General features: G+C 35.0%; 1 protein-coding gene across 2 annotated transcripts; it reads left to right on the top strand.

The window, feature by feature from the left end:
* The first annotated feature begins 431 nt into the window (after positions 1 to 431).
* prpf3 (PRP3 pre-mRNA processing factor 3 homolog (yeast)) lies at positions 432 to 21111 on the top strand. Of its 2 annotated transcripts, none has more exons than XR_015510356.1 (17): positions 432 to 613; positions 4285 to 4442; positions 6408 to 6538; positions 6643 to 6798; positions 9527 to 9613; positions 11282 to 11544; positions 11639 to 11757; positions 11853 to 12040; positions 12128 to 12294; positions 13000 to 13082; positions 13201 to 13344; positions 13468 to 13567; positions 13885 to 13998; positions 15607 to 15725; positions 15841 to 15918; positions 16010 to 16730; positions 16819 to 21107. XR_015510356.1 is itself a non-coding variant. In NM_205748.2 (17 exon segments), coding segments are annotated over 16 exon segments (2100 nt in total). In that variant the 5' UTR covers positions 446 to 613; positions 4285 to 4297; the 3' UTR covers positions 19590 to 21111.
* The last annotated feature ends 1876 nt before the right edge of the window (positions 21112 to 22987 follow it).

Raw genomic sequence — 22987 nt, 5'->3', positions numbered from 1 at the left:
ATATATATATATATATATATATATATATATATATATATATATATATATATATATATATATATTTTTTTTTTTCTACTACTGTTTACTGTGTTTTTATTAAATATGTATGTTCTTTTTATTTTATGTAAACTTTAGAATTGTGTTGGCAATACATTTGTAACATTTGTCATGCCAATAAAGAAATTATTGAATTGAATTAAGAGAGAGAGAGTAAAATAGAACCACGTAAAAGAAATGAAACATGCAAAAATAATTCCTTATAAAGCCAATTAAAACTAACAGGTTTTTAAAAGTGTTTTAAATTTAAATATGTGTTTATAAATTGATGTACGCATGCATTGTCAAGTGACAGCAGGTGGCGATATGCACCCAGATTGCACCACGCCAAAAAAAACGAAAGAAGAAGAAGAATAACGTTTCCGTTTCCGTTTACTCGTTGGGAAACGTTTAGCCAACACTGGGTGCAGTGAAGTCCAGATACATTTTCTCACTTTGTGTAAATAACTTATTTTATCATCAACGGTTGTTTTGGGTAAAGAAACAAAATCGGAAAGTTTAAATAAAAACGAGAAAGCTTCGTAGATCGCCGTGAACCATCTGGAGAGTGACAGAGGTGAGTTTTGTTTATTGGGATTCAGTTGGTTTGCAACGGAAACCTCTTTTTTAAACAATCTAATAATAATAATAGTAATTTACGGCAAAATGTTTGAGTTGTAAATAATGTTATATTAAAGTGTTGTAGTTGTTTGTATATACTTTGTTTAAATCAACTCTTGAGGCCAATAAATAGAGGTAAAGTTGGATTTATATTCGGATATTGAGACATTCTCCTTAATAATTTAATGTCAGAAAAGTATTCTCTGCAAACTCTAAATAGGGAAATCATATTAGCACCAAATGACTATTAAAGTACAACATTGTTTACAGTCAATTAGATAGTGTTAATGCTGTTTAGAAGTCATACTTGCAGGCTAATTCCGATCGAGTATTCAAAGTAACATGGTAAACAATATAGAGACTGCTAAATGAACAAATTGCGAATATAAAACCAACTTTACCTCTATCTAAATAAGTGTAACGTACCATGCACACACTTTGCAGGCTGAAATCTGACATTGCCATAATTTCCTATTGTGTTTATTGCTATATGAATATAATTTCACCAGATTATTTCAATAGTTCTTGAATTTAGATTGATCGTCTGGTTCATACGGTCATGGAAAACCTGGAAAAGTCATGGTATTTTGACATGGCATTTTTCAGGCCTGAAAAAGTTTTGTAAATACAGAAAAACCCACAAAGTTTCTGAAAAGTCATGCAAATTAGTTTAACAAATATCTGTATGTTCTAATTAGGGATAGAGGTAAAGTTGGTTTTATATTCGAATATTCAGACATTCTCCATAACAATATAACTTAATTTCAGAGAAGTATTCTTTGCAAATTCTAAATGAGGAAATCATATTAGCAGCAAATGATTATCAAAGTACAACATTGTTGACAGTTAATTAGATAGTATTAATGTTTAGAAGTTATACTTGCAGGCTAATTTTCATCGAATATTCAAAGTAACATGGTGAACAATATAGGGACTTCTAAATGAACAAATGTGCGAATATAAAACCAACTTTACCTTTATGAATTAGGGCTGTGCGATATTGGAAAAATCGGACATTACCATATTTTGTAGTTCTGTGATCTATATTGCGATATGAATACAATTTCACCAGATGATTTAACAGGTTTATTTAGATTGATTGGGACTGATTTTGTTGAGGAGTGAATCTCAAATAATATATAACAAATAAATTAAAAGCATAGGTACATAAAATATAGCAAAGATGAAAGTGAATGAAAGTTTTTAGGTATTCACTATTCAGGTACAGATACTGAATAATCAACACTACATAGTCTTCATTGTATATTATTTAATCTTTATTAAAGAAAAAAAATTATTGTGGCCGGATGTTTCAAAATGTGAAATATTGAAATGCTCACACTTCACACAGTCACGGGACACAAAGGGACAGTTTACTCAAAGATGAAAATGAATTCACTATTTACTCACATTTCACTTGTTTCAATCCTATAGGAGTTATTAAAATATATTATTTTTGTGTTTATTTAAAAAAAAGAAAACTCATAAATGAAACAAGTGAAGGGTGTAATGGAAATGGTAATACATTTTTGGGTGAATTGTCTCTGTAAAAATGCATGCAGATGATAAACTTTTTAAATTATGATTAAACTATTAACTATATAATCTCAACGTTGCATATTCTGCGATGTGACTATTGCAGATGCACACGTTGCGATATCGATGCTGAAACGATTGTTCGAAACGATTGAAACGAAATGTTCTTGAAAGTTCTGGAAAAGTCTTGGAAAAGTCATGGAATATACATACATAAAAATATGTATGAACCCTGGATTGGGATGATTCTGTAGGGCGTTGAGTCACACAGAAAATATAATAAGCCAATTACAAGCATAAATTAATACAATAGAGCAAAGATAAGAGTGTAGTTTGCAGCTTTATAGTTTTCAGTAGGTACAGAAATTGAATAATACAATGTAGTGTGAAGCAGTACTTCATAGTAATATTCATTGTATAAATAATTCAGTAAAACATGTACTATTATTATCTTTGCCCAAATGTTTTAAACTTCCTTGAAATCCTTTTAAAATGCATGCAAATTATAAACTGTTTACTCACTTTCCTTTATGGCGTTGAGTCATACAGAAAATACAATAAACAAATTACAAGCATAAATGAATAGGATAAAGTAAAGATAAAAGTGTGGTAAGCAGTGGTTTTTAGTTTTCAAACAGAATTTAGGAACACAAATTGAATAATCAAATGTAATGTGAAATGACACTGTATACTGTGTATAGTCATCTTCATTGTATTATTCATTCATTTTCTTGTCGGCTTAGTCCCTTTATTAATCTGGCGTCGCCACAGCGGAACGAACCGCCAACTTATCCAGCAAGTTTTTACGCAGCGAATGCCCTTTCAACCGCAACCCATCTCTGGGAAACATTCACACACACACACTCGTACACTACGGACAATTTAGCCTACCCAATTCACCTGTAACGCATGTCTTTGGACTGTGGGGGAAACCGGAGCACCCGAAGGAAAACCACGCGAAGGCAGGGAGAACATGCAAACTCCACACAGAAACGCCAACTGAGCCGAGGTTTGAACCAGCCACCCAGCAACCTTCTTGCTGTGAGGCGACAGCACTACCTACTGCGCCGCTGCCTCGCCTTTCATTGTATTAATAGTTTAGTAAAACAAAGCTTTATTAAAGTTAAAAATGTATTATTATTATTATCTGTGCCCGAGTGTTTTAAACTCCCTTGAAAAGCCTTTTAAATGCATGCAAATTCTAAACTGTTCACTCACTTTCACTCCGTTATGGCTTAACTCTGCAGTGACTAATAACAAATGACAATGACAAATTATATGTATTTTGAACTGGGGTGCTGGTGTGATAAAATGCAAACTCACCATCGTAGATCCTTTGAATGTGACTATTGCAGATTCACACATCATGATATCAATGCTGAAATGATATTGCACTACCCTACTTAGAAATATTATAAATACTCTATAAGTAATTACATTGATTCTGAGCTATTATTTAATTAGAAATATTTTTTTGTAGCAAGTCTATCCATTGACCACTGGCTGAAATAGTTGACATGTTAAATTGCACTGGAAAGAATCACCTACATTATAAAGAGCAAATTAAATGAGTACCATAACATTTGGGATCTGTTTATACAATATTTGGAACAAAACCATATAATGGCACAAGCAAATACCTCTCACACTACTGGGTAATTGATTGATATGTGTATTTTTGTATGTGGAATACAGTATATGTTTTTATTTGCCTTAGCCCATGTATAACAATACATTTATGTGTTCAACTCAATTTGGATGCTTTAGGGGGGATAGGGTGAAGAGTAGAAATGTAAAAAAAAAATTATTTAATGGTAATGGTTAAATGTTTTTTTCTACTGTAAAAAATTTTTTTTTTTTTTTGAATATATATTTTAGTGTATTCTCTGTAATACTAATCCAGACATAACACAACTGATCTTGGAAATGAAGAGTTCAAGGTTAAAAAGCAGAATTTAGGATGGCTGTACTTGCACTTTTTTGTCAATATTATCTGGTTAGATTGGAGCTTTCAAAAGTGTATAATGATGAATCTGAGCATTAGTTGTTATCACACATTACACAGTTTTGTTTTGTTTGTTTTCTTCCTAGATTTTTCTCCAGGATGTCACTGCCTAAACGTGAGGTTGATGAACTGAGGCCATGGGTGGAACGCACAGTAAAGAAGGTCCTTGGCTTCTCTGAACCCACTGTGGTCACAGCAGCATTGCATTGTGTGGGAAAAGGCTTAGACAAAAGAAAAACCATAGGTAAGATGTTTATCTTGTATGTAATTTAGGTTTAATGGATAACAGCAGGTATAAATTGATGTTTACTAGCTCAGTATGGCTAGCTTAAACTAGTAACTTCACAGATATCAGCTTAAAGTAGAGATGCTTCGATCAGCATTTTTGGGGCTGATTACCAATCACCAAAATTATGATCTGCCAATCACATAATGGCAAGGGAATGGGAATCTTTTATCTATAATTTAGCAGAGTTTGCACCATTTGTAGAAATTAAACTAACTCTAAATAAACTATATAAAAAAACTAGAAATTGGCTTAAGGCTACTCTAGGCCATCTTTCCCAAATAATGCAGAGTTACTAAATATTATTCCAAACAAAGATGGGTCAGGCAGACCAACATACATCAGATCATCTTAATGGCATGTAGCCTCTTAATACACTGATGACATTTTATAATTGGCAGCAAAATGTGAAACTACAACAAAACTGGCTACTACCACAAAGGACAAAACTATGGCAACTGTTTGCCTTTTTTTGTTATTATTATAACCCAGGAACCAACTACATCAGATCCAAAAAAATTTAATAATGTAGTAAGCTACTGTAAGCCAATGCCTTCCTTTCTAAATAACAAGGCAGAGAAACAAGGAGGAACAACCAGATGAACTAAAATCTAATGAATGAGTACTAGTACCTATTAAATAGATACTTGTATCTTATTAATAAGTACCAATACCTAATGATTAACTAGCAGTACATAAAAATATGTACCAGTCCCAGCTTGAATACATAGTAGTCAAAACTGAATTTGATACCTCAATGACTGATCCCTTAGAAATCAATGGACAAATTTTACGCCTGTTACTAGTAACAACAGAATAATTACTAGTCACTATTAAAATACTAGTGTCTAATGAGTAAGCACTAGTATCTAAAGAATAGGCACTAAAGAATAAGCACTAGTATCTAATGAATAAGCACAAGTATTTAATGGAAAAGATACTAGTAAAGTATCTAGATTAAATGGTAAAACGGCTTGGCATACATGCACAGCAAGTTGGAGGGTGTGTGCCGCACACACGACAGGTCAGGGAAATCTACGTCTCATTGTTTCTGCGTGTTTTTAGCGTTGTCTGTTAAAATCGCTTGGATTTTTTTTCTCTTTGGGTCCCCCGTGACTGAAACATGTCGCTAAATGCGTTCACCAAAGCCTCCGCAAAATGTGATCCTGACAGTGTAGCACAACCTTGTGTCTATCGAAGTTTGAGTCAATAAAGTGTGCTGTTAAGCTAAGCAGGGACATTGGACAGGCGTCTGCTCTCCATATATCACAGGTTGTTCGTCGAGGCAAATGAATTTCATGATTCTGAACGCGATGTCTTTCCACCTCATATTATCCCTGCTGTATGTTCCACGTCATTTAATCATACTTCTCATACTCGGCATATTCAGTTGTATGGCGTGTTCTAAGATGCCTAATCATGTTAGTGGTGTTAAAATGACGTTGCTTGCTTCCACCTCGAGGGATTTTATCACGACATACATTGTAAACGTCAGACTTTATGTCTTTATTGGACACTTTGAAAAAATTTAGTTTTTTTTATTTCACGCTACAGATGTATTTGCACCTGTACAATTGCTTGTAGAGATATTTTATAGACTTTTAGGGGTCATATACTGGACAAGAAGCCCAAATCGACGGGCCATATCTGTTTTATGATAGAACATGTACCCGCTGTGACATTTGGTGTCTGTCTGTGACAAACAGTTAACAAAGATGTGGTGGTGTTTTTTTGTATAGAAGGCTGGTTGCCAGTATATGAAACTGTTTGTTGATGAAGACAACCCATGATTTCACTTAATCATGGCATAATCTTTTGTTTGTTGTGAATATACATTCTCTAGCTGTAAAGCTGCAAACATTGCTTATTGTGCATTTAAGAACATGCATGTGAACCCTTTTAATGACCTCCTTTTTTTTTTAGATCAGCTAAGACCATTTCTTGATGATTCGGCAAGCAGTTTCGTTGAGCGTCTGTTTGAAGCTCTCGAGGAAAGCAGAAACTCTCGTGGAAGTAAAGGAAGTGGAGAGAAAAACCGCAAAAGAGAACTAAAAGTATACAATGTTGAGGCTTTGATTTGTTATATGTTCTTTTCTGAATCTCATACTTAAAGGAGAAATTAAAAAAACTTTTCTGACTTTTTTCAACCTCTGTTTAGGAAGTGTTTGGAGATGAGATGGAAGGGGTGAAGGATGTAGTCAGTGTGGAATCAGCAGTAAAAAAGAAGAGGGTGCCCCGCTTTGAGGAGGTGGAAGAACCAGTTGTTTTACCTGGTCCCCCGACTGAGAGTCCTGGCATGCTCACTAAGATTCAGGTAACATTCGTACTCGTGTTTGCTGAGGTGACAGGTCTTATGGTGTGGCACCATTAATGTTCAGCAGCGTCTTAATCATTTTATTTTGAATAATTGCTATTATTATCTTAAAATGCTACTTTACATGTACTTACACCAGTTAAAATAACTATTGAACAGGTCATGATTTTTTGCGGTAAATTTATTTCTAAAGGAGCTGTTGACAAAAACAAAAACTTGAACATACAAATAAAACAAAACAAATCTGAACAATTTGTTGTGCAGCAGAATGACACAAGGGAAAAGTACTGTTGAATTGTAGTTAATATTTTGTATAAAAGGCCAACAGAGTAAAAAAATCTTGATTGTTTTGTGGGTCTCTTTATTTTTAGTACTTATTTTATAGCCAGTTGATTGGCCGGGCCATGCAAGCAGATGTTTATTTATTTTTTTAAACCAGGGGCCTGTTTCAGTAAAGAGGTTCAACCAACTCTGAGTTTAAGCTTGAACTGTCAGTTGACTTACAGGGGGTTAAAAACTCAGTTTTTGGTTTTAGAATAGCTGATCTGAGTTGGGTCAATCAACTTTAAGTAGACCAGCTCAAAGTTGAGCTCACACACCGAGACTATAAAAAGGCGTTATTAATGGAGCACAGATATTAAGAGTGACTATTGCAACATCTTAAAAAAGAGATCACCATTTCTTTCTCCAGCTGAACTTGATGTGCTCATGCAGAGTTATAGCAAATATGACTATATATTTTAAAAAGCAACACCACTGCATCAGTGAAACGGAGACAGTTAGCTTGGAAAAACAGCTGCTCAAGTTAATGCGTAATTTTACATTTAAAGTATTTAAATATTTAAGTGTAATAAAATAAGTAATGTTATGTGTGACGTTTATAAAAATTTTACACGTTCCCACTGGTCTACACGTTGATCAGTTTTATAGGTTTAAAAGTCCACTTGTGTGTCTGCCTTTTATAATTGATTAAGTGATAGAGGTTGATAGGACATTTAAAATGTAAGCAGAACTAAACAATAGTTATTAGAAAGAATTATAATCCTGTTAATCTAGTTACAGTACATGTCAAAGGTCAGTGAATTTAAGCTAATTATTTATTAAAAAAGGACAACGCATTCTCGTACGTGACTTTGTTCTTTGTGTGACTGAAATTTAGCCAATAGCTATGTTTCCATCCAAATATATTAATTACATTTATGTGCAAAACTGGAATAACGCATAAAAGACAAGCGAATAAAGCAGCGTTTCCATCTAACGAGTTAAAGAGAGCAAAGTCGTCACTTGCTGATTAAACTCGTGCCAAATATCAACAGTAAAAACAGAATTTACTGTGGTAGAAGATGCTGCGTCTTCTTCTTTTCTTCATTTAAAAAATGTACTTGCACCTCGGAAGACAATATTGGCACACAATGAACGCGTTGTGGCGTTTGAAGCCATGAGACGCAGAGAACAGACGCTTTTGACACGCTCCAGGCGCTCTGGAGGTAATTAATAATATAATAACATTAATTCTGAAACGGTTAAGGCCTTTTAGAATGAATGACCAAAACAACATTTAAGATGTGTTGCAGTGTGCTCAGCCTGCTGGTTTGTTCATTCACACACATTTCAATTAAAATATGATCTCTTATTATTTATATCGAATAAAAGTTTATCCTACGCAGTTATGTGCATGTTTTTTTATGCATATTTTTAAAAGCTATGTGCTTCATGACGTTTCTATCAATCGTTTTTTAGGCGCATATTCAAAATGAGCATTAAATTAGGTGGGTGGAAACGTAAGGCTAAGGCGAGAAATACCGCTTCGTCTTTAAAAAAAGAGGAGAAGACCGACTGAAACTCAGAGTTTAGAGAATAAAACCTGCTCCTGACAAGGTTAGGTTCACAGAGGAAGTTATCACGGTAACTGACTCTGAGTTAAAGTTACCTCTCTTTCAGAAACAGGCTTGACTTACCCTGCTTTCTCCAGTTTAACAAACCTGCCATTTTGAAACGGAAAACCCAGAGTTTTCACTTAATTTTTCTGAAACGGGCACAGATGTGTTTGATTAGGGTTGAAGCTGAACTTCAACCCTAGTCACTTCAGGACACCGGCCTACAAGACCTGCAGTAGGACAAATGAAATGATCTGTTGAAGAACAGAAACACATGGTTTATTGGTGACACCACAAATGAGTTGTGCTCCTGAGCCACAGTATTCTTAAGTTTTTGTCATATACTGGTTTTTACCTTGCATTGTTTTTGCAGAAATTATTTATTTGCTTCTAGATCAGTGTTTCTCAACCATGTTCCTGGAGGCCCACCAGCTCTGCATATTTTCCAGGTCTCCTTGACCAAACAGACCTGATTCAGATCATCAGCTCATTAGTAGAGACGAGCTACATGTAATGGGTGTGACGGACAAAGGAAACATCCAATACATGCAGTGTTGGTGGTCCTCCAGGAACATGGTTAACAAACGCTGATCTAGATTGATTTTCTTTTTATTTTATTAGTCAAGTTTTTATTATTGTTTTTTTTTTCCGTCAAATGAATGAATTTCAGTTATACAAGTGAATCAGCCCAATCCCCAAACTAAAAAAAAGTTCCCCCAGTTTAAAATTAAATAAGTTTACATCACTTGTTTTTGTTGTTGTTGCCTTTGTTGCTGATATGGGAATAAACAATTTCTTTCATGTACTGCCTACACAAGATTTTAATACCATGAATAATTTTCTGTCTTCAGATAAAGCAAATGATGGAAGCAGCCACACGACAGATTGAGGAGAGAAAGAAACAGCTAAGTTTTGCGGCTCCTACCCCCTCTTCGCAGGTAAATACCTGATTTATAGTGACTGACTTGTACCTATCTGTTTGTTTGTAGAAGCTGTTAAGGAATCATAAAAATACAATGAAAAAAAATCTAACCCTGAGATATGTTGTATGATTAACACTAAAACCGCCAAGGCACATTGTATATCTAAATATATTTTTTAAAATAGATAGATTTGGTTTATAAATAAATAAATAAAAACATTATTTTGACATAATTATTTTTGACAATGCATCACTGCATATGATAAATGATGTAATGCCAAATTCAAATGCACAGTTTTTCCTTAATAATTATGCTTTGTTTAGTATTATAAAAAAATATTATAATTTATAGTTTAAATAAGAGAACAACTCCAATAACATTTGAACCTTTGTTAGTTGGCCAAAACATCTAAATTTGAAAATGTTTTGTGTCTCGGGTGCTCTGGATCAGCTGTCAGATGAGCAGTCAGATACTGATGTGACCTGGACAAATTACATATTTCACCACCATAAAACTCTCTATTATTTACAAAATGTTGTGCTTTTAATACCTCCACAAATTTGCTTGTTTTGCTCACTGCGACTTTATTAATTTATTTATGATAACCTTTAATTCAGTGAAATGCGTTGCCTAGCAAAGTATAAAATGAAGACATAAGCAGTGCATAAATCTAGGTATTATATAGCGGGTAAATTTGACTCTAGCTTGCGCTTATTAATGCCCTGCTTTTTGATCTGGTTTTATTGAAACATTTTCCGCATCAGGCAATTCAATAAGAGAGTTTTAGTTAAAGTCAATGACTGGGAGGCTTGAATGTTTTATTAAAGGTCTGTTATGTACATTTAAAAAAAGAAACTTGGTGGTTCTAGTGTTCTAGTGTTAATTTTCTTCACAGATAGTCTAAACAGCGCTCATTTAACCTTCAAAACTTTTAACCAATAGGATTAAAATGTTAAATGTTAGCATATTTTAAGTAGAATGCAGTCTTTGATTAACATTAAATTTCCATCAATATTTTAAAGGGTTTGTTTACATGTGCAAATAGCAGGATTAAACCTACAGTACTTTGAAGAAAGAAATTAATGACCTAAAGATAAGTACAATATGCAGGTATACATCATGTGTAACTGCGTCAACAAATAATACAGTATACATGTAATATCCAGTGTAAGGGATGTCCATTGTAAGGAATATTTCAAAAGTGACTTCAGTTTCGCATCAGTTTGGCTCATTTAATCTAGAAGAATGGTAACATTATGTGGCTGGGGTACTAAGATGGCTAATTCAATTTATTTGATTCCTTTTTCTATACCCGAACAAGAAAACTTAACATCTAGAAGTTCAAGAAGGATGTACATATTTGTTGCTTTTAACTCTGCTTTGGTAAAATGGCTTATTTTAGTAACTGTTACTAGCACAGCCTCTGCTTTTGGTAAGTTAGATAGCACTAAGTTTAGCTAGCTTGTACTTATCAGTGTCTTTCTATATTAAGCTGGTAAAATGTAAGTTTAAAATTGAATCTTACTTTTTGGTATATGAGAAATGTTGTTCCTGGATGTTTTCATCTGCCATTCTGACTACCTTAACATGAGGCTTCTTGCACTTGCTTAATGATCTGTAATATAGAGGTCTGCATTTTCCAATTCTTTATCTGAGATATGTTGCTTTCTGTCTTCCCTATAGTCAAGATTAAGTGCTTCTCAGACAGACTCTAGTACTCCACGATCTATGAACCAAGCAGGGGGTGCAACCCAGTCCATCGCTCCTTCTCAGGCTGCTAATTTCATGAATGATGCTATAGAAAAAGCACGCAAGGCAGCAGAGCTGCAGGCCAAGATCCAATCTACACTGTCCATGAAACCAGGAATTCTGGCTACTGTGGGAAACCCTGGGCCACATAATATGGTAGCACTGGCCAACCTACACGCCATGGGCATTGCACCACCGTGAGTATTGGAGAATTTAGAAAGATTATGTTTTGATAAAGGAATTGAGCTCTAAAAAAATATAAAGTTAATATTTTCTTATATCTGCTTAAAGTAAAGTCGAACCTCGCGAGATCACAAAGCCAACACCTCTCATTTTGGATGAGCTCGGACGAACTGTTGATGCCAGTGGGAAAGAAATTGAGCTCACACATCGTATGCCCACTCTCAAAGGTGCCACAGTCTACCACAGAAATATGAATCTGGAACATTTCACTGATTAGAAGTCTATTTTTGTTCATGTTCTGTTTTTTTACTTCTGTCTTTAGCAAACATCAGAGCTGTGAAGAGGGAACAGTTTCGACAACAGTTAAAAGAAAAGCCTAGCGATGACCTAGAATCCACATCCTACTTTGACCCACGTGTGGCCCTTGCCCCTGCACTAAAACCCAAAAAAGGCTTTAGGTTCCATGAACAGGGGCGCTTTGAGAAGATAGCCCAGCGCATACGCACCAAAGTAGGCAACAGCATGTCCATCGAATTGATTCAAAAATTTAATTGGATAATTTCAGATTTTTTTATGAATTTTATCTTCTGTCACCAGGCTCAGCTGGAAAAATTACAAATGGAGATTGCTCAGGCTGCCAAAAAGACTGGAATACAGGCCTCCACTAAACTGGCTCTTATTGCCCCAAAGAAGGAGCTGGGAGAGGGGGAGATTCCTAATATAGAGTGGTGGGACTCCTACATACTGCCCTTCCATATAAACCTGTAAGAGCCAACAGTTTGTAATCTGCTCTAGACTGGTATTAAATGTACTTGACAAATTCAGAAAAAAGGTTTTGAGAGAATGGTTTTAATACAGTAACAAAATGATTGTATTGCAATTAGGGTTGAGTTAACTAGAGTTGGAATTGCGATTTTAAAATGTTGCAAATTTAATCACAAAAAACTGAAATGTGACAGTGCAATGGAGTGACGTCGTCTCCTTAGTCAGAGTGATCATATAAACTCTTTTTTTTAATCATATAAAGATTTAATTTATCATTTAGAGTTTAATTTTTTTTAGGTGATTGCTAACCAAATCAATTAGCTGATGATTTGCTTGTTCTTAAAATCATATAATCAAAACTATTACCAAATAATAATATATAGATTTGCTTTTGTTTTTTGTGAAGCACACACAATGCATTTAAAATAATGATTACAAATGTTAGGGCTGGCTGATATCTGGTTCTCCTATATCGTGCAGCCCTAACACACACATACACATTGGCTGCATTTACATAGTAAAAAGTAATTGGATATCACTTAGAACAATTAGATTTTTTTTTAAATCCCATAGCCTTACTTGCAATCATGTGGTTTCAAAACTATATTTGACTGAATAACTTTTAAGTGAAGTTGTCTCTTTCATACTGTGGCATTTTTAAATTCATTTGAATAATTAACATTTAAAAAAGCATTTTTTTTTAGATCTGCACATACAAATTTAGATGAGGTGGAAATGCATGGAGTCACCAACCTAGTTGAACATCCAACTCAGATGGCTCCACCAGGTATTCATTCACTGAATATTAAAACCTCCAGCAAAGAGAAATTAGTTAATTTTAAAAATTGAAATAACTCTGTGATTTCCATTTCTGTCTAAATTTTTATTTTACCTTTTTTTTCCAGTGGATACCGACAAGCCAGTTACTCTTGGTGTGTATTTAACTAAGAAAGAACAGAAGAAGTTGAGGAGACAAACTCGCAGAGAAGGCCAGAAAGAGGTGCAGGAAAAAGTCAGATTAGGCCTTATGCCTCCACCTGAACCCAAAGGTACATCACCAAAATTAATTTAATATGCCAACCAATGGTTTGGGACACCTGCTGATTTTAGTAATGCATTTTTATTGGATATAATTTTGTTGTGTATGTAATATTTGCTTTGTTTGGTTGCAGTGCGGATCTCCAATCTGATGAGGGTTTTGGGCACAGAAGCTGTGCAGGACCCCACTAAAGTGGAGGCCCATGTTAGAGCACAAATGGCAAAGAGGCAGAAGTGAGTTGTTATCAAAGTTCTAATACAATACTATCAGAAAATTACACCCCAGTAGTTCTGTTGTTGAGAATATAAAAATGTTTGGCACGTACTACTAGTATTATAGCATTCCTAGTATTTAGAAATAATTAGTTGTGGACAGATCTTGATGTTTCGTGGCATATTCTGATTACTAATACCATTTAAAAATATATTATGATTAACAAAACATTTGTTGTGAATGCCAAACCTACACAAATTTATTTAACAATAAAAGGTAAAAAGGATTTTAAATGGATGTATTTTGCATAGTGTAATGTGGTATCATTTGTGTTAAGGGCACATGAGGAGGCAAATGCAGCACGCAAACTCACAGCAGAACAAAGGAAAGAGAAGAAGGTGAAAAAACTGAAGGAGGATTTGAGTCATGGAGTTCATATTGCTGTTTACAGGTACATGACACATCTGATAATATCTTTCATGATAAACACACATTGAAAAATTCAGACAAAACTAGAGGCTGCATGATTGACAAAAATCATAATTTTCGATTATTCAATAAAAAAAGTAAATTTGATTATTAGTTACGATTATCATAATGCCCATTTATTGATGTTTGAAAAAAAGCTTTATTTCATAGTTGTAAGTAATTGCATGCCATAACATTAATTATAAAAAATAATAAGAAAAATTACTTTTCTCATTGCCAGTTTTTTTATATAAAAAGAAAAACAAATATGAAATATGCATGAAACTGAATATTATAATAATTTTTAACACTGGATACTGTATTTATACTGAATAGGTACAACAGCTATTCAGTCAAGACCAGGGAGTGATTTCCTTTGTTTGATTAACATTAAAAACACAGACAGCAGGAATGAAATGTTTTCACTTTAAAACTGTTCACAGATCTAGCTCTGAGAAAGCTGGATATTAGTGTAGTATAATTGATAAAAATGTCCTCAAATTAAATCAGGATTTGAAGTCTAGCAATCTTGAGACCATCCATTTTGTGTAGTATCAGTGCATATCATGTCCTCGGTCAGCAATTGTAAAGAAATTGTAAAGATTTGTAAAGAAATTAATGGGAGAATACAAATGTATTTTGCTTTCCTTTTTTTTTTTTTTTTACAAAAACAGCACTGCAAGAAACATTTGCTTTTAACCAACATAACTAAGAACTTATAATAAAAATAAAATCAAGAAACACACCAGCTGATTAAAACAATTGAAAATAAACACTACTATAAAATATCATATTCGCTAATGTTGCAGATCATTTTAAATGTTCATCTCTAACATCTTGTGCAACAAATTTATATTTTAGTCTCATTTTCAATGAATCCTTCAATAACTCAAACTTGACTAGATGTATAATTTTTGAACTATTTAGTGACATTTTGATGGCTGGTTATTGACACCTATTTAGTTAAACTAATTACTACAACTTATATTTTTAAGCGACAAATTGCAATAAACTGCTAATTTTAGTCTTTACCATAAACAACAGTGTTTATATCTGAAATATAAACTGTTACCCCAGTACTTGATTGTTTGTAATTTTGTAACTAACTGAAAAGGGTGAAAACTGAATCTTTCTCAATCAAATGCAGATTTGAATGCATGGCATTAAAGGAATTATAAACCTATGGAAATCACAATCACTTATAATTTAGGATGCGTGGGGTTTGAATTGAGATCTCGTTCTTTTAATGATAAATTGTGCAGCTATACACTAAATGCATTAATGCTGGCTAAACAAGTGTTAACAAAAACACCTTTAATTACCTAAGAAACCATTTAGGTGCCACTGTCATTATATTTTACAGGAAAGCCAATATGTTCTCATACATGCAATTTAAATGATGCAGCAGGCGGTCTCTCCGCAATCGTTACAAATTTAGGATTAATCCATAAGTAAAAAAAAAAAAAAAAAAAAGTTATTAATCAGTGGGTCACGTGCGTGCTGAACCATGGGTTGTGATTTGAACAGATCATGGGTAAACGGATCCGCTACATTCCTATTGTTTACTGAAGTGCTCTGCTTTGCTCTGCAGAATCCGAAATCTGCATAACCCAGCCAAGAAGTTTAAAGTGGAGGCCAATGCAAACCAGCTGTACCTCACTGGCACTGTGGTACTGCATAAAGATGTCAACATCGTAGTTGTGGAAGGAGGTAAGCATATGTTATCATTTTTGTTTAATCATCTCTACAGATGGGTAATTTTGGGTATTATTATCATTTTTATTGTTAGAATTACTGTCTGTATTCATTGAGTTTCTCTATTTAGGACCCAAAGCACAGAAGAAGTTTAAGCGATTGATGCTGACTCGGATCAAATGGGATGAGCCAAATTCCAAAAGAGATGGTAAGGTGGTATGCGATAACTGCAGAAGGTACAGACATTTGTGAACTGTGATTTACAAACTGATCTTTTGCTTTTCTATTTTTTCTTTTAGAGCATCACGATGACGATGAATCCAGGAGGAATAATAGATGCTCATTGGTCTGGGAGGTAAATGCATACCTGTATTACTTTTTCAGAAGCTAATTTGTTTTCTTTTTGTAACCTTTTGCTATCTACTTTTGTTTTATTGAACATTTGATTGTTTTTACTGCTCTGTAGGTAGATAGTAATTACACTCTTACTAAGTGTTAAACAACACAACCTGTTGTTTATTAACACACCTTTGTGTCTAGTTAAGGATGACGCAATCTGTTATTTTAAACTAGTGTTATTACTGTTAACACAGTGTGTTAAAGGATTTAAACATTAATGTGTCATAAATCACACACATTGTCAAAAAATCTCCATTTTAATACATGTATATTCATTGTAGCAAAATTATCTCGTATAGAATTATGAATAATTAATCATTGCTGTTTATAATAATAAACATATTTTGAACTGAATTCATAACTGAATTAGGTTTACAATTCCAACTCGTTTGTCTACCGAACATTTAGCATTTTTATTAATTCTCAGAATGTTATTTTTAGCGAACCATAAAAATGATTTTTCCTATTCAGATGCTTAAAGCCTGGTTTATACTTCTGCGTCGTGTGAACGGCTTGACCTATGGCATTTGCAATACAATTAGATGAGCATTTATACTTCTGTCCGCTGTTTCTGGTGATCTGCAATAGCACTTCAGAAACGCTGGCTGGCAGTAGGTGTTTGTTCCTTTTTGTTGAGTTTCTTCGCTGGTGTTTTGTTTTTTCCAAGTGCTACCTAATGTACAAGGGGCCCAAACTCACTCATTTTGAGGCTGAAATTGGCAGACGTGCAACAACTTTAATCATAAGGTAAACACAAAACAACAGTTTTCATCTAGAGCTCCTTCCCGGGACTCCACACTTGTAAACACTCGCTCCATCGGGCTCGTGTGGCTGCCAAGCCGAACAATCACAGAGCTTGCGATACGCGTCGTTGTGATGTGTAGTTTTTTGAGAGGTGCACGTCGCTAACAGCCATGGTGAGGGCTATGCGACCACATGTAGGCTGCGCCGGAGCATACGCGTGTGCTTGACGAGGAAGTATAAATCAGCCTTAAGCTTAGACCATGTTGCAAAAATCTGAGCTGTTAAAGGGGAAATAAAGCACTCAGTCAAGTTTAGCTTATTTTGTACATTGGATTCCACTTTAATAAAAATATATAAACAAATTCGATTATTAAACCATTTAAAAGAAAACAGCATGTTTTACTATAGATTTTAAACCTAGGGTGCAGCCATCTTGGAATGTCTCTGTGTCTGATGTCACAGGGTTGGTTTAGTTCCCTCACCTGAACAGATACAGTGGAAGTAAAAGAGACTATAAAGACTAATTTAACCCAATGCGTTAAGTTGTGGACTAAGAGCTGCTGCAATTACAAGCATCAAGTCTTAAATAGAAGTATATATATATTTATTCTATTTTTCCCCTTTTAATTATCGATCATTTGACACGCTTTGCTCCTCTCTCTGGGTTATGCTGCCTGTATGGGTTTCAACAATGATTGTAATAGACTGAACACAGAGACTGGACAGCCTAATTTAACCCAATGCAAATACAAGCATTTAAGCATTTGGACCAAACAAATCTATGGACTAAAAAAATTATATGGAATCACCATGTACTTTGCAGTTTTTAAACAAAAAACTGTATCTGATTACAACTAATAATTAGTCTGCAGTTAAAAAAGCGTGTTTGCACACCTTTGTGAGGTGTTGAACCAAGCTGATTGACATAACTCATGGCTCCAACATGAGAGATGTCAATTCAAAGGATAATCAAACTTCTTAAGGAAGGTTAATCTTAACAGAATGTTGCAAAAGATGTTGGTTGTTTTCAGACAGCTGTGTCTAAAATCTGGACCAAGTACAAATCAAATGGGAAGGAGTGTACTGGTAGACCAAGGAAGACGCAAAGCATGAAGACAGAAAACTTAAAGCATCTGCGTCAGTAGCCTAGTGGTTAGTGCATCGACACATAGCACCCAGGTGCTCATGGCGACCCGAGTTCGATTCCTGTCTCGAGGTCCTTTGGCGAAAGGTGAAAACCCGTAAAGAATTAACTTGAAGCAATATGCTTCAATGTCTTCAATGTCTGTGACCAGACTTTAAGAAATCGCCTAAAAGAAATGGGATTTACATACAGAAAAGCCAAACAAAAACCATCATTTAAATCTAAACTGAAAAGAGCACGGTGTCAGTGGGCTAAAGAAAAAGTCTTGGACTGTGGATGACTGGAGTGATGAGTGATAATCATTGAAGAATAATGAATCAGGGTGACTATGCTTGAACTTTTGTTTGGTGCTGTTCCAATGAAATTTATGATGACGGCTGCCTGAAGAAATCATGATAATTTCCTCAGTCATTAAGAATATGGTATTGCATGTCAGGTAAAGATATGAGAGAGATGACAGTCCTTGCATCCTCTATAAATGCACAAGTTTTTATTGAGATTTTGGAGGTTTTTCTTATTCTATCAATTGAAAGGATGTATGGTGGTGATGACATATTTTTTCAGGTTAATAATGCAGTGTGCCATAAGGCAAAATCTGTGAAAACTTTCCTACAGGAAAGACAATGTCAATGGGATGGACTGAAAACAGTCCAGACCTCAATCCACTTGAAAAACTATGGTGTAAATTAAAGAAAATGGCCTTTGACAAGGATCCAACCTGCAAAGTTGATCTGGCAACTGCTAAAGACAAAGTTGGAGACCGATTGATGAAGAATACTGTTAAATCCATGACTCAGATAATTCAAACTGTTAAAAAAACGTCTGAGATGGTGCAACAAAATATAAGTGTCTTTATTTGGTGATTTAATAACATTTTCCTCAGATTTCTGATTGTATATTTTTTCCTCTGCTTGATCTGTAAAAACAGTTGTAGTTGACTACAGTGTTCTTTTACTTTTTTTAAAGCGTTTCTTACAGCCAGAAGGTTGGGTTGTTGAAAAAAAAAATAGTTTTGTGGCATAATTTTTTTTTTCACAAACATTTGCATGAACATGTTAATTCAAATAGGTTTTATTTGAGAAAAGCTCCAAAAGTGTAATTTATTGACTTAATTTTTGACAAAATACATTTTGAGAGTACCTCCTAATACTTGACTGTAGCTAAGCATCCAAGTCCTCCACTGATGAAGAGGCACCAACTTGCTTAGCATTTCAGAGTGAATTAAGCATCAAGCTGAATGGATGAACAGTCAAAACGCATTCTGTTGGGCACACTGTGTTGTTTTCACATCTTTCTTTTTACACACAATTTATAAAAAAAAATATCCGCTAAGGTATTAAAATAGTCATAATACAAAACATTTTTTGACATTTTTGAGAGCAGTATGAATTTTGTGATTCTAACTAAATCTGTTGTAAATTTAAGTATTATCTTTTTTCCAGGGTACATCAAAAGAACGTAACTATGGGGAGGTTAAGTTTAAGCAGTGTCCAACGGAGAACATGGCTCGGGAACATTTTAAGAAGCATGGCACCGAGCACTACTGGGACTTGGCTCTGAGCCAAAGTGTTCTGGAGACAACTGATGACTGAGATATGGACAGAACTCAGAACAACAACTCACAGTGGAGTCCATGACAATTTGCAGAGGTTTTTTTTTTTTTAAGGGAGAGAGAGAGAGTGAGTGATGGATTAGACCGGCAGAGAGAAGCGCATGTAAATATCTATAGTTTGAGTGAATAAGAGAATAATTGTGCTTTGTGTACCGACAGTACAGGTGTGAAACAATGCAAGGCTTTGTTACAAGAGCTGGTGTCACGAACAAGGATGTTAATCCTAATTACTAGGGTGGACACTTGTTTTGTTTCTCTTGTAATCGCTTTATAGTGTAGGCTGTGCATTTTTTTGATTTTCTGTACCTGTGATTCATCTTGACTGCTCCTTATGGTACATTGATTTGATCTTTTCAGTTAGTAAAACTCAATACTGAAACAAAAGAAATGTCACTGTAGTTTGTTACTGGATGATCAAACTTAATTGGATACAAGAATTTTAGATTATGTACGGCAGGCATTGTTGTTATTGTGTTTTAATGGAGAACTTTTTTTTTTTTTTTTTAGGCTCACCTATTTTCATATTCATGTCATCCCTTTTTTTCATCCCCATTTTTGTCAAGGAATCAAACACAACAAATAAAACCTATTATATTCGAGCCTATAAAAAGTATTTAAAGGGTTGACTTTCTTTTAAGATGTATAACAGAATTTCTTAAGCTTAATTGGCACTGGAATAATTTGGGGGCAGATGTGGTGTAGTGGTTCAGGAGTCAAACCTTTAAACCAAAGATCTTGAGTTTGATTCCTGCTACCCAAAGGATACCCAACTAATATACTCTTGAGGTGTAGTTAGGCACCTATCCCCAAATATCTCCCTGGTTGCCGGAAGCAGTGGCTGCCTACTGTTCACATGGTGTGTTAGTCTGTGTTCTCTCTTTTCACTCAAATTGTGTGTTCATGTGCACTTTAATGGGTCAAATACAGAAGTATGGGTAAGACTATTCTTAATGATGCTCACTTCACTATTAAAGAATACCACATTGCTTATTATAGGGTAAATAGATGGTTGTAAGATAAGACAAAAGGATAGAGTGTTCCTCCAGTGGCATGCCAACTTAGACACAGATTTTGTCTTTCTAATAATCATGCACCCGTTTCAGATCCTCAAACTCAAAACTGCTCTTCTAGGACACATTTTAATCTTTAATGACAAAACTTTTGCAATCAGTTGTATTATTATTGTATTATCATAGTTTTTTTTTTATGGTTTTCAAAACTTTAAACGGGGCTATAAGAACCATGCATACAAATTGGTCTGCTGTATCATACTGTAATCTACAAACTAACAATATCACACAAGTAGCCATGGTGATATGGTTCTGTATCAACACTCCTGTTGAGTTTCATTGTTAATTAATAACGTACCACACTGATAGATGTGGCTTTACAATAAAAAATTGTTCGCGACATTAACATTAAAAGATAACAAATTGCCCCTATGTTTGCAATAAGCCTCAAATGATGGTGCGCAAAATAAAAAAAGACTAGAACTGTTCATATGCACAGTGTTGTTTATTTTCCAACTCAATCCATATTTTTTTGCCACTATTATATTTTTTCTCACACATGATCTTTCACCATTAAAATAACATTTGTGTTTGTTCAGAATAGTTTAAATCAGACCAATAGTTCAAATGTTTGCTCAAAAAGCAATGTCTATTATAGTTTATATATATATTTTTATTGTTCTCCCATGACAACTGGTTGCTCCTTGTTAAAAGTAAATTCCTTTATTTGTTTTAATAGTTGTATTATTTGAATTTGTCAGTGGAAAGAACCTTGGTGTTGAAGAGCCATGTAAATTCATCTCTTACCACTAGTTCAAGATTCTTTATTGTCTAGACAAATATTCTGAAAGTGTTTACTATATACAGTGCTCAGCGTAAATGAGCACACCCATCACAGATCTCTCTTTAAATGAATATTTTCTACAGGATGCTTTTACAATAATGCATATACATTAGTACCAAAACTGGTACTTATTTCCCCCCCTAATTTCTGTTTAACAGAGATTTTTTTTCAACACATTTTTTACACATAATAGTTTTAATAACTCATTTCTAATAACTGATTAATAACTGATCTTTGCCATGATGATAGTCAATAATATTTGACTAGATATTTTTAAAGACACTTCTATACAGCTTCAAGTGACATTTAAAGGCTTAACTAGATTAATTAGGTTAACTAGGCAAGTTAGGGTAATTAGGCAAGTTATTGTATAACGATGGTTTGTTCTAAAGACAGTCTGGGAAAAAAATGCTTAAAGGGGCTAAGAGTTTTGTCCTTAAAATGGTTCATAAAAAATTAAAAACTGCTTTTATTCTAGCCAAAATAAAACAAATGGGTTCTGACAAGTCAGGCATGCTGCAGCTCAGACAGTTGCAGAAGCAAAAACTACTGGGAAGAGGCCATGGAGGAAGACTACTGGTCAGCCTCAAAGAGATTCTGGCAAAGTGTTCGACGCCTCAGAAGGGGAACGCAGTTCCACACCAGCACTGATTACAGCAGAAGCAGTGAGCTGTTGATGTTGTCGGGCTGTGGAAGGAATACTTTGAGAATATCCTCAATCCCACTGATATGTCTTCCATTTAGGATGCTGGGGTTGAATCACCTATCACCCAAGCTGAGGTCAGAGGTAGTTTGTAAGCTCTGCAGTGGCCAAGCAGCCTGGGTGGAAGAGATACACTGTGTACCTGGAGTCAGGTGGAGTCTAGTTCGGAGACCACAGGATTTCATCTCTGCTATTGTGATGATTATGATGTTCTGTTGGCTTCATCAGACATGGTCTTCAGCTTACTCTGGAGCAGTGTTTTGCAGAGTGTGCTGTGGCAGTGATGAGAATCAGCACCTCCAAGTCTGAGGCCATGGTGCTCTACCAGAAAAAAATCACTTGCCATCTCCAGGTTGGAGGAAAGTCCTTACACCAGCTGAAGGAGTTTGAGTATCTTGGGTTTTTGTTCACGAGTGAGGGTAAGATGGACCGTGAGATTGATAGGTAGATTGGTCAGACCGTTGTGGTAAAGATGAAGCTAAGCCGAAAGGAAAACCTCTTGATTTACTGGTCAATCCACAGTCCTACCCTCACCTATGGTCATGCACTTTGGGTCATGACTGAAAGTACAAGATCTCAGATACAAGCATCTGAAATGGTTTTCTTTGCAGGGTGGCGGGGCACACCCTCAGAGATAGGGTGAGGAGCTCTGTCACCCAGGAGGAACTTGGGAGTAGAGCTGCTGCTCCTCCACATCGAGAGCAGTCAGCTTAAGTGGCTCGGGCATCTGATTTGGATGCCTACCTAGGGAGGTGTTCCAGGTGTGAGGAGGCCCCAGGGAAGACCCAGCACACTATGGAGGGTCTATGTCTCTTGGCTTG

The sequence above is a fragment of the Danio rerio genome, chromosome 16 (assembly GCF_052040795.2).
Source record: "Danio rerio strain M-AB ecotype USA chromosome 16, GRCz13ab, whole genome shotgun sequence".
NCBI lineage: Eukaryota > Metazoa > Chordata > Actinopteri > Cypriniformes > Danionidae > Danio > Danio rerio.
Note: the sequence above shows the minus strand (reverse complement) of the source record. Positions and strands in the feature narration are given on the sequence as shown.